The sequence below is a fragment of the Notolepis coatsorum genome (assembly GCF_963971535.1).
Source record: "Notolepis coatsorum genome assembly, chromosome: 7".
NCBI classification, from domain to species: domain Eukaryota; kingdom Metazoa; phylum Chordata; class Actinopteri; order Aulopiformes; family Paralepididae; genus Notolepis; species Notolepis coatsorum.
This window is the reverse complement of record NC_140171.1, coordinates 3393987-3409721: the sequence shown is the minus strand read 5'-3', so window position 1 is coordinate 3409721 and position 15735 is coordinate 3393987. Positions and strand designations below refer to the sequence as shown.

At 47.0% G+C, this 15735-nt stretch overlaps 1 protein-coding gene across 1 annotated transcript in view; it reads left to right on the top strand.

Annotated features, from left to right (window-relative positions):
• Positions 1-15735, top strand: part of LOC311232693 (UTP--glucose-1-phosphate uridylyltransferase-like) — a 50674-nt gene that overhangs the window by 14127 nt on the left and 20812 nt on the right. Inside the window, exon 3 of the mRNA XM_084319564.1 lies at positions 11557-11742. Coding sequence (XP_084175690.1) covers positions 11557-11742 — 186 coding nt within the window. The remainder of the gene's footprint in view (positions 1-11556; positions 11743-15735) is intronic.

The following is a 15735-nucleotide window of genomic DNA, read 5'->3' as shown; positions in this document are numbered from 1 at the left end:
TGTCTCTTGCGTTGGTGACGAGCGCAATGTCCGCTGCGCCACCCATTGTCAACGAATATTTCTATATTGAAATTAATAATTGACTTGTTAAAAAAAAAGAAAACAGCCCCCGGTGGGCGGTCGTTAGTGGTTAACATACCGTTGTATTTGTTCGGTACACAGCCGTACTGAACCTGAGGTCCAGTACTGAAACGGTTTCGGTACGGATACGTGTACCTTTACACTCCTACTGTTTTTTTTAAAATGTATTATTATTATCTTTTTCCCCCTCCTTTTTTTCCGATTTTTCTCCCATCCCACTGTTAGTCGTTATGCCAATTCCCAACCCCCTTCCTGGTTGTTGCGCACTTTCCCCTACTGTTGGTCCGAGAGGCCGGAGACTGTCGCATGCTTTCCTCCAGCCTGGCCGCGCAGATTCTCACCGTGGAAGGTCGCACTACCTCTCTCCAGATCCTACCCTCGCTGTGCAGGCGCCCCGACCGAACTGTAGGGGTCGCTGTCCACAACGCCCAGGACCCACCCACGGCTCCCCTCCCCCTAACTAACAGCCAAACGAGTTAGTATAGCGATCAGCCCGAGCCAAGGCAATGCTGACTCTCCGGGAGTCGAGGCCGCAGCCTCTTGCATTGGTGACGAGCACAAACTCCGCTACGCCACCTGACCGCCTTACACCCCTACTGTTGAGTTCAGAGAGTTTCAGTTGAGTTCAGAGAAAACACTGTTGTTGAGTTCAGAGAGTTTCAGTTGAGTTCAGAGAAAACACTGTTGTTGAGTTCAGAGAGTTTCAGTTGAGTTCAGAGAAAACACTGTTGTTGAGTTCAGAGAGTTTCAGTTGAGTTCAGAGAAAACACTGTTGTTGAGTTCAGAGAGTTTCAGTTGAGTTCAGAGAAAACACTGTTGTTGAGTTCAGAGAGTTTCAGTTGAGTTCAGAGAAAACACTGTTGTTGAGTTCAGAGAGTTTCAGTTGAGTTCAGAGCTGAATTCATCCCTGTATCTGGGACACGGCTGCTGACACGACGAGGAATGTTGTGAGGAGATGGGCGTTTTAGGGTGAATAGCTGTGGAGGCGGCAGCCCTCCAGGGCAATGAGACCATCTATAAAAGAGTGGGTGGTCGTCCCGCCGCGTTTAACTTTATTGAGACGGTAAGAGAGAGAAAGTTCTGGTGGGATGGGATTCGAACCAGCAGGGGTCTTCTTAACCCACCGACACCCACCACAGAACACTGTAAAACCACGACACCGCCACAGAACACAGACGGTGGAGGCAAGGACGGTGCCGACCTGCCTCATTTCTCATTTGGGAGCAGTTAGGGGATTAAGCGTCTTCAAACCGTCCGGAATCGAACCCGGCCGGGAGCCTTCAGGTTACCAGACGACCGGCTCTACCTCCTGAGCCACTTGTGGATTTGATAATATTGTTCAGCCCTGTTCTGCCTCGTGAACTTGGAACTTTGAACGTGGGCAAGGCCACCGCAAAACCAACGGATCCTAACCATAACCAGTGTTGGGCAGTAGCTAGCTACAAGTAGCGACGCTACATAGCTTAACTACAATTCTCAGTAGCGTGATGGTAGCGTCGCTACTTTTGAACCAAGTAGCGCTCTATGTAGTGTAGCTATTTTTAGACCCCAAGTAGTGAGTAGCGTGAGGAAACGCTACACGCTACTGTCCGGAGAACTGGACTGCTGAATAAAGATTTGTGGGGAAAAAAACTCCCCGGAGAAAACCCACTATGATTGGTTGGTTGGCTTAGATAGGAGTATGACGACTCACGATTGGGTAAGGTTACCAAAACATTACGGGTAGGCCAATCGGAGGCAGGATAGGGCGGGGCATGCCACTCCCAAGGCTCCGCAAAGCAGGAAGTGAAAATCAAAACACAGACCACATGAACCAGTCCGCGCGAAATAGCAGAGGCAGAGGGATTCGATGTTTCCAGCGCTGATGGCATTGATGAAGATGTCAATAACAACAAAAAGCCAGACAGAGGGCTTGTTTCAGTTTTATAATAAACAATCAAACTGAGCATTTTTTTTGCCCGCCCTTTTTGTTTGGTGGAAACTTGATCTTAAAAAAAAAAAAAAAAAAAAAAGTAGTGCCGATGTAGCTAGCTATTTTTGCCATGTTCTTGTAGTGTAGCTTGCTACATTTCTCTGGGGATAGCTTCCATTGTAGTTGAGCTATATTTAATCGAGAGGAGTAACTAGTAGTGTAGCTTACTACATTTTCCAAGTGGCTTGCCCGTCACTGACCATAACCATATAACCCCTAAACCAAACCCTAACCATAACCACGGATCTCGAGGACTATAACACCGTCAGAGCCGACCCGGGTAACCAGATATGAGAACAGAGAGCATCCGGGGAGCGGCAGCTATCGCCACTCTGACTTTTTACTATCTTCTTGCCTGCGTCTATAACCCCCCCCCCCCCCCCCCCCCCCCGCTCCCCTCCTAGAATAGCCAGGCACACAGAAGGTTAACCCTATGAATAGCCTGACCTCTCCAGTATTCCACCCAGAGGGAGGGTTGGTGGGGCGAGGTGGCATTTGTCTGCCCTTGGAAGCGTCGTCTCCGACCCTCCCCCCCGCCATTCACTCCTCTGCTCATTGTCTGCCCAGGGAGCGCTTGTTTCTCGCGTCACCCACCGGAGATCATGGTTACAGTCACCAGGGGGGCCCCCGGGGTTCGGAGAATGTGTGAAACCCGATCTGACGTCGGTCCTCGTGATCATGAGACGTACGTACAGGAGTAGTAACGGTCACCGCTTCATGGTCCTTATTAAGGGAGACGGGGTGGCCTAGAGGTGAAAGGTCGCCGGCCGGTAACCGAAAGTGCGCTGGTGACTGAAGGGTGGCGAGTATTACACCTACGCTGCCCATCATCCTGCCTAAGTGCCCTTGAGCAAGGCACTGAACGCCAAAACTTCTCCAGGGGCGCTGCACTGTGTGTAACTAGGAGGGATATAAGGACTGTGTGTAACTAGGAGGGATATGAGGACTGTGTGTAACTAGGAGGGATATGAGGACCGTGTGTAACTAGGAGGGATATGAGGACTGTGTGTAACTAGGAGGGATATGAGGACCGTGTGTAACTAGGAGGGATATGAGGACCGTGTGTAACTAGGAGGGATATGAGGACTGTGTGTAACTAGGAGGGATATGAGGACTGTGTGTGTGTAACTAGGAGGGATATGAGGACTGTGTGTAACTAGGAGGGATATGAGGACCGTGTGTAACTAGGAGGGATATGAGGACTGTGTGTAACTAGGAGGGATATGAGGACTGTGTGTAACTAGGAGGGATATGAGGACTGTGTGTAACTAGGAGGGATATGAGGACCGTGTGTAACTAGGAGGGATATGAGGACTGTGTGTGTAACTAGGAGGAATATGAGGACTGTGTGTAACTAGGAGGGCTATGAGGACTGTGTGTAACTAGGAGGGATATGAGAACTGTGTGTAACTAGGAGGGATATGAGGACTGTGTGTAACTAGGAGGGATATGAGGACTGTGTGTAACTAGGAGGGATATGAGGACTGTGTGTGTAACTAGGAGGGATATGAGGACTGTGTGTAACTAGGAGGGATATGAGGACTGTGTGTAACTAGGAGGGATATCAGGACTGTGTGTAACTATGATGGATATGAGGACTGTGTGTAACTAGGAGGAATATGAGGACTGTGTGTAACTAGGAGGGATATGAGGACTGTGTGTGTAACTAGGAGGGATATGAGGACTGTGTGTAACTAGGAGGGATATGAGGACTGTATGTGTAACTAGGAGGGATATGAGGACTGTGTGTAACTAGGAGGGATATGAGGACTGTGTGTGTAACTAGGAGGGATATGAGGACTGTGTGTAACTAGGAGGGATATGAGGACTGTGTGTAACTAGGAGGGATATCAGGACTGTGTGTAACTATGATGGATATGAGGACTGTGTGTAACTAGGAGGAATATGAGGACTGTGTGTAACTAGGAGGGATATGAGGACTGTGTGTGTAACTAGGAGGGATATGAGGACTGTGTGTAACTAGGAGGGATATGAGGACTGTATGTGTAACTAGGAGGGATATGAGGACTGTGTGTAACTAGGAGGGATATAAGGACTGTGTGTAACTAGGAGGGATATGAGGACTGTGTGTAACTAGGAGGGATATGAGGACTGTGTGTAACTAGGAGGGATATGAGGACTGTGTGTAACTAGGAGGGATATAAGGACTGTGTAACTAGGAGGGATATGAGGACCGTGTGTGTAACTAGGAGGGATATGAGGACTGTGTGTAACTAGGAGGGATATGAGGACTGTGTGTAACTAGGAGGGATATGAGGACTGTGTGTAACTAGGAGGGATATGAGGACTGTGTGTAACTAGGAGGGATATGAGGACTGTGTGTGTAACTAGGAGGGATATGAGGACTGTGTGTGTAACTAGGAGGGATATGAGGACTGTGTGTAACTAGGAGGGATATGAGGACTGTGTGTAACTAGGAGGGATATGAGGACTGTGTGTAACTAGGAGGGATATGAGGACTGTGTGTAACTAGGAGGGATATGAGGACTGTGTGTAACTAGGAGGGATATGAGAACTGTGTGTAACTAGGAGGGATATGAGGACCGTGTGTAACTAGGAGGGATATGAGGACCGTGTGTAACTAGGAGGGATATGAGGACTGTGTGTAACTAGGAGGGATATGAGGACTGTGTGTAACTAGGAAGGATATGAGGACTGTGTGTAACTAGGAAGGATATGAGGACTGTGTGTAACTAGGAGGGATATGAGGACTGTGTGTAACTAGGAGGGATATGAGGACTGTGTGTAACTAGGAGGAATATGAGGACTGTGTGTAACTAGGAGGGATATGAGGACTGTGTGTAACTAGGAGGGATATGAGGACTGTGTGTAACTAGGAGGGATATGAGGACTGTGTAACTAGGAGGGATATGAGGACTGTGTGTAACTAGGAGAGATATCAGGACTGTGTGTAACTAGGAGGGATATGAGGACTGTGTGTAACTAGGAGGGATATGAGGACTGTGTGTAACTAGGAGGAATATGAGGACTTTATGTGTAACTAGGAGGGATATGAGGACTGTGTGTAACTAGGAGGGATATGAGGACTGTGTAACTAGGAGGAATATCAGGACTGTGTGTAACTAGGAGGGATATGAGGACTGTGTGTAACTAGGAGGGATATGAGGACTGTGTGTGTAACTAGGAGGGATATGAGGACTGTGTGTAACTAGGAGGGATATGAGGACTGTGTGTAACTAGGAGGGATATGAGGACTGTGTGTAACTAGGAGGGATATGAGGACTGTGTGTGTGTAACTAGGAGGGATATGAGGACTGTGTGTAACTAGGAGGGATATGAGGACTGTGTGTGTAACTAGGAGGGATATGAGGACCGTGTGTGTAACTAGGAGGGATATGAGGACTGTGTGTAACTAGGAGGGATATGAGGACTGTGTGTAACTAGGAGGGATATCAGGACTGTGTGTAACTATGATGGATATCAGGACTGTGTGTAACTAGGAGGAATATGAGGACTGTGTGTAACTATGATGGATATGAGGACTGTGTGTAACTAGGAGGAATATGAGGACTGTGTGTAACTAGGAGGGATATGAGGACTGTGTGTAACTAGGAGGGATATGAGGACTGTGTGTAACTAGGAGGGATATGAGGACTGTGTGTGTAACTAGGAGGGATATAAGGACTGTGTGTAACTAGGAGGGATATGAGGACTGTGTGTAACTAGGAGGGATATGAGGACTGTGTGTAACTAGGAGGGATATGAGGACTGTGTGTAACTAGGAGGGATATAAGGACTGTGTAACTAGGAGGGATATGAGGACTGTGTGTGTAACTAGGAGGGATATGAGGACTGTGTGTAACTAGGAGGGATATGAGGACTGTATGTGTAACTAGGAGGGATATGAGGACTGTGTGTAACTAGGAGGGATATAAGGACTGTGTGTAACTAGGAGGGATATGAGGACTGTGTGTAACTAGGAGGGATATGAGGACTGTGTGTAACTAGGAGGGATATGAGGACTGTGTGTAACTAGGAGGGATATAAGGACTGTGTAACTAGGAGGGATATGAGGACCGTGTGTGTAACTAGGAGGGATATGAGGACTGTGTGTAACTAGGAGGGATATGAGGACTGTGTGTAACTAGGAGGGATATGAGGACTGTGTGTAACTAGGAGGGATATGAGGACTGTGTGTAACTAGGAGGGATATGAGGACTGTGTGTGTAACTAGGAGGGATATGAGGACTGTGTGTAACTAGGAGGGATATGAGGACTGTGTGTAACTAGGAGGGATATGAGGACTGTGTGTAACTAGGAGGGATATGAGGACTGTGTGTAACTAGGAGGGATATGAGGACTGTGTGTAACTAGGAGGGATATGAGAACTGTGTGTAACTAGGAGGGATATGAGGACCGTGTGTAACTAGGAGGGATATGAGGACCGTGTGTAACTAGGAGGGATATGAGGACTGTGTGTAACTAGGAGGGATATGAGGACTGTGTGTAACTAGGAAGGATATGAGGACTGTGTGTAACTAGGAAGGATATGAGGACTGTGTGTAACTAGGAGGGATATGAGGACTGTGTGTAACTAGGAGGAATATGAGGACTGTGTGTAACTAGGAGGGATATGAGGACTGTGTGTAACTAGGAGGGATATGAGGACTGTGTGTAACTAGGAGGGATATGAGGACTGTGTAACTAGGAGGGATATGAGGACTGTGTGTAACTAGGAGAGATATCAGGACTGTGTGTAACTAGGAGGGATATGAGGACTGTGTGTAACTAGGAGGGATATGAGGACTGTGTGTAACTAGGAGGAATATGAGGACTTTATGTGTAACTAGGAGGGATATGAGGACTGTGTGTAACTAGGAGGGATATGAGGACTGTGTAACTAGGAGGAATATCAGGACTGTGTGTAACTAGGAGGGATATGAGGACTGTGTGTAACTAGGAGGGATATGAGGACTGTGTGTGTAACTAGGAGGGATATGAGGACTGTGTGTAACTAGGAGGGATATGAGGACTGTGTGTAACTAGGAGGGATATGAGGACTGTGTGTAACTAGGAGGGATATGAGGACTGTGTGTGTGTAACTAGGAGGGATATGAGGACTGTGTGTAACTAGGAGGGATATGAGGACTGTGTGTGTAACTAGGAGGGATATGAGGACTGTGTGTGTAACTAGGAGGGATATGAGGACTGTGTGTAACTAGGAGGGATATGAGGACTGTGTGTAACTAGGAGGGATATCAGGACTGTGTGTAACTATGATGGATATCAGGACTGTGTGTAACTAGGAGGAATATGAGGACTGTGTGTAACTATGATGGATATGAGGACTGTGTGTAACTAGGAGGAATATGAGGACTGTGTGTAACTAGGAGGGATATGAGGACTGTGTGTAACTAGGAGGGATATGAGGACTGTGTGTAACTAGGAGGGATATGAGGACTGTGTGTGTAACTAGGAGGGATATAAGGACTGTGTGTAACTAGGAGGGATATGAGGACTGTGTGTAACTAGGAGGGATATGAGGACTGTGTGTAACTAGGAGGGATATGAGGACTGTGTGTAACTAGGAGGGATATAAGGACTGTGTAACTAGGAGGGATATGAGGACCGTGTGTGTAACTAGGAGGGATATGAGGACTGTGTGTAACTAGGAGGGATATGAGGACTGTGTGTGTAACTAGGAGGGATATAAGGACTGTGTGTAACTAGGAGGGATATGAGGACTGTGTGTAACTAGGAGGGATATGAGGACTGTGTGTGTAACTAGGAGGGATATAAGGACTGTGTGTAACTAGGAGGGATATGAGGACCGTGTGTGTAACTAGGAGGGATATGAGGACTGTGTGTAACTAGGAGGGATATGAGGACTGTGTGTAACTAGGAGGGATATGAGGACTGTGTGTAACTAGGAGGGATCTATCTTCTGTCTTCCTCTCTCTTTGAAGGTTAACGATGGTGTGCGAGAGGCTGAGAGCTCGTTGCTAGTATTTACCATGTTGTGTAATAATCTGTTCTGCACTCGGTGTCCAAAAAGCAGCCGGTGCGAAGTCCAGTGGGACGAGGAGGAGGAGGAGGAAGAGGGTTCCACATAGTTTTACTACGACATTCACACAAGACGAGTCTCCACTAGGGGGCGGCTGTCCGCAGACAACATTTACAATAAAGCAAGGCATTTGCTGTAATTTCCTGCAACTTAAAAAGATAATTTCAATAAAATAGCAAATGGTACGTTTCCAAATAAGTCACAATAGTTTAACGTTGAGCGCGAACACACACACACACACGCACACGCACAGAGGACCGAGCATCATGTATTATTAGACAATGATGCGTCTGTTTCTCAGCCCACAGCTTTCACTGCAATTTAAAATAAATAAATAAATAAAAAAAAAAAATTAAAACAGAAGGTGGCGCTGTGGCGCGTTGCCATAGTGACGCTGAGCCCCCTACAGCGTCGTTTAGGGAGATCCCCGAGTGTCTGTTCCTCTTGTTGAAATCAGAGAAGCGTACGCCCCTCTGAGAGAGAGAGGGAGAGAGAGGGAGAGGGAGACTCTCTCTGCTGCACTGTGAGCTGAGAGGTCAAAGGTCATGTGTGGTTGGAAAGATTGTGGTAATTGAAGTTTTAAGGTCTCGGATGTGACGCACAGTCGCCAGCGCGCACACACACGCACACACACACACAGACACACACACACACAGTCCATAAATACGACTGTCCTTTTTGTCCTCTGTCACATGTGGTGGTGGGTGTTAAAAGGCCAGAGTGTGTTCCTGTCTCTCTTCTCTGGAGACCTTTTAGTGTCTAAAACTGTTCACTTATCATCCACCACCCAACCTTCACTTCCTCATCCACTACCCAACCTTCACTTCCTCATCCACTACCCAACCTTCACTTCCTCATCCACTACCCAACATTCACTTATCATCCACTACCCAACCTTCACTTATCATCCACTACCCAGCCTTCACTTATCATCCACTACCCAACCTTCACTTATCATCCACTACCCAACCTTCACTTATCATCCACTACCCCAACCTTCACTTATCATCCACTACCCAACCTTCACTTATCATCCACTACCCAACCTTCACTTATCATCCACTACCCCAACCTTCACTTATCATCCACTACCCCAACCTTCACTTCCTCATCCACTACCCAACCTTCACTTATCATCCACTACCCCAACCTTCACTTCCTCATCCACTACCCAACCTTCACTTATCATCCACTACCCAGCCTTCACTTATCATCCACCACCCAACCTTCACTTATCATCCACTACCCAGCCTTCACTTATCATCCACTACCCAGCCTTCACTTATCATCCACTACCCAACCTTCACTTATCATCCACTACCCAACCTTCACTTATCATCCACTACCCAACCTTCACTTCCTCATCCACTACCCAACCTTCACTTATCATCCACTACCCCAACCTTCACTTATCATCCACATTATTATTATTATTATTATTATTATTATTATTATTATTATTATTATTATTATTATTATTATTATTATTATTATTATTATTATTATTATTATTATTATTGTTATTGTTATTGTTATTGTTATTGTTATTATTATTATTATTATTATATATTTTTTTTAATATTCTAATGTTGATTTAGAATTAGAATGTCAACGTTATGATCGAAGCTTCGAGTATCCGGTACAGCCCTGTCCTGTGATCCCAGTGCTCCCATAAACTACTTTTTACGATGGGCATTTGGTGTAGTGTTCAATCACTTCTAGACCTGGGTTTTTGGTGTAGTGTTCAATCACTTCTAGACTTCACTTCACTTCTGGGTTTTCTGCACTTTTCTATTTACACACACACACACACACACACACACACACACACACAGAGCTCCCTCCCCGGTCCCCGCTCGCCCCTGTCCTGTAAGGTATTGGCTTGTGTTGCTACACGGACATGTTTGTATGTTGCACGGTACTTCCTGACTTACCTACTAGTAAACAGTCAACCCTCTGTCTCTTATTATATGTGAACTAAAGAGTACAAGGTTTACACAACAGCCCCCACCTCTTTTTTTTGTATTTGTACCTGTACTACCTGCTGTCAGCTGTTATCTCTCTCTGTGTGTCTGTATGAGCTTGATTAGCTAGCGTTAGCTCCGTGGCTGTTAGGTTGCCCCGAATTAAATGAATGACTCGGTTCTAAAGCATTCGAGTAGTTTTCAATCACTGCACTTAGAAACAGTCAAACAGCGGGAGCATCTTGGGAGCATATGACCAAAACCCAGGCAATTTCGAGCCCTTAAGGAATCAAATAGTCTGCCATGGCTACATGCGTGGCGCTAACGTTATTGTTTTGAAATGCGCAACTGTCAGAAAAACCTGGCAGCGATAAGAGGAATCGATAGTCACGGAGGCATGCGATTCCAGGAATCGGACAATTAGGAACCGGTTCCCGTTGGGTTTTGTACGGTTCCCTAGTTTTGTACATGTCGACTGCAAGCAAGTCATTGATAAGCAACGGGTGTATTAGACCCATAGCCATAATTTAAGATATATTTTAAGCACTCGCAAATCTCCCCGTCCTCCCATTGATTAAAGCGGTGGCCATCTAGACCTATATTCGCCATATAGCTCCGGCGCTGAATGTGTTAACATTAAGGCTGTCAAAGTTAGCGCGGTATTAACGCGTTAACGCTCGATTCTATTAACGCCACTATTTCTTTTAACTCACGATTAACTTTAAAATAAAATTATTATTATTATTATTTTTTACTAGACTTCACTCGGGTGTATTATTGATGCTCTCATTGATACTATGTTTGTTTCTGAAAGTGTGTGTGTGTGTGTGTGTGTGTGTGTGTGTGTGTGTGTGTGTGAGAGATATAGAGAGAGAGGGGGGTGAGACAGATGAGGAAGGGGCAAGAGAGAAAGAGAGCTGGGAGAGTGTGTGTGAGAGAGAGAGAGAGAGGGGGGGTGTGTGATTACTCAGCCCTTGTGTGGGTGAATGTAACAAGTTCCTAACATTTTCTTTCCCCTATTATTTCATGCACACTTTATTCATTGTTTTAAATTATTATTTTCTTTTAAGTTATTTTGTGCATCACTCTGTTTTGAATTTGATGCAATTTTGCAATGCATGAGGGTCATCCTTTTGTGTTAAATGGCTGCATAAAGCAAGCATTTGTTGACTCATGTTGATAAGAATATTAAAACTTGGAACTTGAAAAAGATCCGCTTAAGGTTGATAAAAAATTTATAAAAAAAAAAAATGCGATTAATTTGCGATTAATCGCGAGTTAACTATGGACAATCATGCGAATAATCAGATTAAATATGTTAATCGATTGACGGCACTAGTTAACATACATAATACTGTATGTTGTTGGGCCCGAGCTATTTCCCCTAGCAATATAATTCTTCGGAAAAGTTATTATTATTATTATTATTATTATTATAATAATATGATGATTGAATTCAACTTTGTATTCTTTATTCCCATGTCTCCCGTCAGATCCATCCGTACGAGCAGATCCGAGCCCAGGGGCTCCCGGACAGCATCGCCGACAGCCTCAACAAGCTGGTGGTGGTGAAGCTCAACGGGGGTCTGGGCACCAGCATGGGCTGCAAGGGCCCCAAGAGCCTGATCAGCGTCCGCAACGAGAACACCTTCCTGGACCTCACCGTCAAGCAGATAGAGGTACAGGACTGGTTCTAACCAGGGATGTTCCATGTTGGCTTTTTTTTTTACCCGATATCCGATATACCGATATTGTCCCAACTCTTAATTTCCGATACCGATATATCAACCGATACCGATATATGCGGGGTCCCCCCCCCCCCCCCCCCCTAAAAAAACCCTGAATAATTTCAGGTAATTAACATTACATATCTCTTGTCGTGGAATTAACGCAACATTATGCATACTTTTGACAATAAATGAAATAAGAATTTGTTCTTACTTGCTTGCCTGGGTAAATAAAGGTTAAATAGATGTAAAAAAAAAAAAAAAAAAAAAAAAAATTGTTTTTTAACAGATACTGATCATTTCCGATATTGCATTTTAATGCCAATATCCGCAGATAATATCGGACATCCCTGGTTCTATCATCACCGTCAGGCAGGTAGAGGTCTGGTTCTGTCAGGTCTGGTTCTGTCATCACCACCGTCAGACAGGTAGAGGTCTGGTTCTGTCAGGTCTGGTTCTGTCATCACCACCGTCAGACAGGTAGAGGTCTGGTTCTGTCAGGTCTGGTTCTGTCATCATCACCGTCAGGCAGGTAGAGGTCTGGTTCTGTCAGGTCTGGTTCTGTCATCATCACCGTCAGGCAGGTAGAGGTCTGGTTCTGTCATCACCACCGTCAGACAGCTAGAGGTCTGGTTCTGTCAGGTCTGGTTCTGTCATCATCACCGTCAGGCAGCTAGAGGTCTGGTTCTGTCAGGTCTGGTTCTGTCATCATCACCGTCAGACAGGTAGAGGTCTGGTTCTGTCAGGTCTGGTTCTGTCAGGTCTGGTTCTGTCAGGTCTGGTTCTGTCATCATCACCGTCAGACAGGTAGAGGTCTGGTTCTGTCAGGTCTGGTTCTGTCATCATCACCGTCAGGCAGGTAGAGGTCTGGTTCTGTCAGGTCTGGTTCTGTCATCATCACCGTCAGGCAGCTAGAGGTCTGGTTCTGTCATCACCACCGTCAGACAGCTAGAGGTCTGGTTCTGTCAGGTCTGGTTCTGTCATCACCGTCAGGCAGGTAGAGGTCTGGTTCTGTCAGGTCTGGTTCTGTCATCATCACCGTCAGGCAGGTAGAGGTCTGGTTCTGTCAGGTCTGGTTCTGTCATCATCACCGTCAGGCGGGTAGAGGTCTGGTTCTGTCAGGTCTGGTTCTGTCATCATCACCGTCAGGCAGGTAGAGGTCTGGTTCTGTCAGGTCTGGTTCTGTCATCACCGCCGTTAGGCAGGTAGAGGTCTGGTTCTGTCAGGTCTGGTTCTGTCAGGTCTGGTTCTGTCATCACCGTCAGGCAGGTAGAGGTCTGGTTCTGTCAGGTCTGGTTCTGTCATCATCACCGTCAGGCAGCTAGAGGTCTGGTTCTGTCAGGTCTGGTTCTGTCATCATCACCGTCAGGCGGGTAGAGGTCTGGTTCTGTCAGGTCTGGTTCTGTCATCACCACCGTCAGGCAGGTAGAGGTCTGGTTCTGTCAGGTCTGGTTCTGTCATCACCATCGTCAGACAGGTAGAGGTCTGGTTCTGTCAGGTCTGGTTCTGTCATCATCACCGTCAGGCAGCTAGAGGTCTGGTTCTGTCAGGTCTGGTTCTGTCATCATCACCGTCAGGCGGGTAGAGGTCTGGTTCTGTCAGGTCTGGTTCTGTCATCATCACCGTCAGGCGGGTAGAGGTCTGGTTCTGTCAGGTCTGGTTCTGTCATCATCACCGTCAGGCGGGTAGAGGTCTGGTTCTGTCAGGTCTGGTTCTGTCATCATCACCGTCAGGCAGCTAGAGGTCTGGTTCTGTCAGGTCTGGTTCTGTCATCATCACCGTCAGGCAGGTAGAGGTCTGGTTCTGTCAGGTCTGGTTCTGTCATCATCACCGTCAGGCAGGTAGAGGTCTGGTTCTGTCATCACCACCGTCAGGCAGCTAGAGGTCTGGTTCTGTCAGGTCTGGTTCTGTCATCACCGTCAGGTAGGTAGAGGTCTGGTTCTGTCATCACCGTCAGGCAGCTAGAGGTCTGGTTCTGTCAGGTCTGGTTCTGTCATCACCGTCAGGTAGGTAGAGGTCTGGTTCTGTCATCATCACCGTCAGGCAGCTAGAGGTCTGGTTCTGTCAGGTCTGGTTCTGTCATCATCACCGTCAGGCAGCTAGAGGTCTGGTTCTGTCAGGTCTGGTTCTGTCATCACCGTCAGGTAGGTAGAGGTCTGGTTCTGTCATCATCACCGTCAGACAGGTAGAGGTCTGGTTCTGTCAGGTCTGGTTCTGTCATCATCACCGTCAGGCAGGTAGAGGTCTGGTTCTGTCAGGTCTGGTTCTGTCATCATCACCGTCAGGCAGCTAGAGGTCTGGTTCTGTCAGGTCTGGTTCTGTCAGGTCTGGTTCTGTCAGGTCTGGTTCTGTCATCATCACCGTCAGGCAGCTAGAGGTCTGGTTCTGTCATCATCACCGTCAGACAGGTAGAGGTCTGATTCTGTCAGGTCTGGTTCTGTCATCATCACCGTCAGGCAGGTAGAGGTCTGGTTCTGTCAGGTCTGGTTCTGTCATCATCACCGTCAGGCAGGTAGAGGTCTGGTTCTGTCAGGTCTGGTTCTGTCATCATCACCGTCAGGCAGCTAGAGGTCTGGTTCTGTCATCATCACCGTCAGACAGGTAGAGGTCTGGTTCTGTCAGGTCTGGTTCTGTCATCATCACCGTCAGACAGGTAGAGGTCTGGTTCTGTCAGGTCTGGTTCTGTCATCATCACCGTCAGACAGGTAGAGGTCTGGTTCTGTCATCATCACCGTCAGGCAGGTAGAGGTCTGGTTCTGTCAGGTCTGGTTCTGTCATCATCACCGTCAGACAGGTAGAGGTCTGGTTCTGTCATCATCACCGTCAGGCAGGTAGAGGTCTGGTTCTGTCAGGTCTGGTTCTGTCATCATCACCGTCAGGCAGGTAGAGGTCTGGTTCTGTCATCATCACCGTCAGGCAGGTAGAGGTCTGGTTCTGTCAGGTCTGGTTCTGTCAGGTCTGGTTCTGTCAGGTCTGGTTCTGTCCTCAACACCTTGTTGTCTCTCTCTGTCCTCATCACCTTGTTGTCTCTCTCTGTCCTCATCACCTTGTTGTCTCTCTGTGTCCTCAACACCTTGTTGTCTCTCTCTGTCCTCAACACCTTGTTGTCTCTCTGTCCTCAACACCTTGTTGTCTCTCTGTCCTCAACACCTTGTTGTCTCTCTGTCCTCAACACCTTGTTGTCTCTCTCTGTCCTCAACACCTTGTTGTCTCTCTCTGTCCTCAACACCTTGTTGTCTCTCTGTCCTCAACACCTTGTTGTCTCTCTGTCCTCAACACCTTGTTGTCTCTCTGTCCTCATCACCTTGTTGTCTCTCTCTGTCCTCATCACCTTGTTGTCTCTCTCTGTCCTCAACACCTTGTTGTCTCTCTGTCCTCAACACCTTGTTGTCTCTCTCTGTCCTCATCACCTTGTTGTCTCTCTCTGTCCTCATCACCTTGTTGTCTCTCTCTGTCCTCAACACCTTGTTGTCTCTCTCTGTCCTCAACACCTTGTTGTCTCTCTGTCCTCAACACCTTGTTGTCTCTCTCTGTCCTCAACACCTTGTTGTCTCTCTCTGTCCTCAACACCTTGTTGTTTCTCTCTGTCCTCATCACCTTGTTGTCTCTCTGTCCTCAACACCTTGTTGTCTCTCTCTGTCCTCAACACCTTGTTGTCTCTCTGTCCTCAACACCTTGTTGTCTCTCTCTCTGTCCTCATCACCTTGTTGTCTCTCTCTGTCCTCAACACCTTGTTGTCTCTCTGTCCTCAACACCTTGTTGTCTCTCTCTGTCCTCAACACCTTGTTGTCTCTCTCTGTCCTCAACACCTTGTTGTCTCTCTCTGTCCTCAACACCTTGTTGTCTCTCTGTCCTCATCACCTTGTTGTCTCTCTCTGTCCTCATCACCTTGTTGTCTCTCTCTGTCCTCATCACCTTGTTGTCTCTCTCTGTCCTCAACACCTT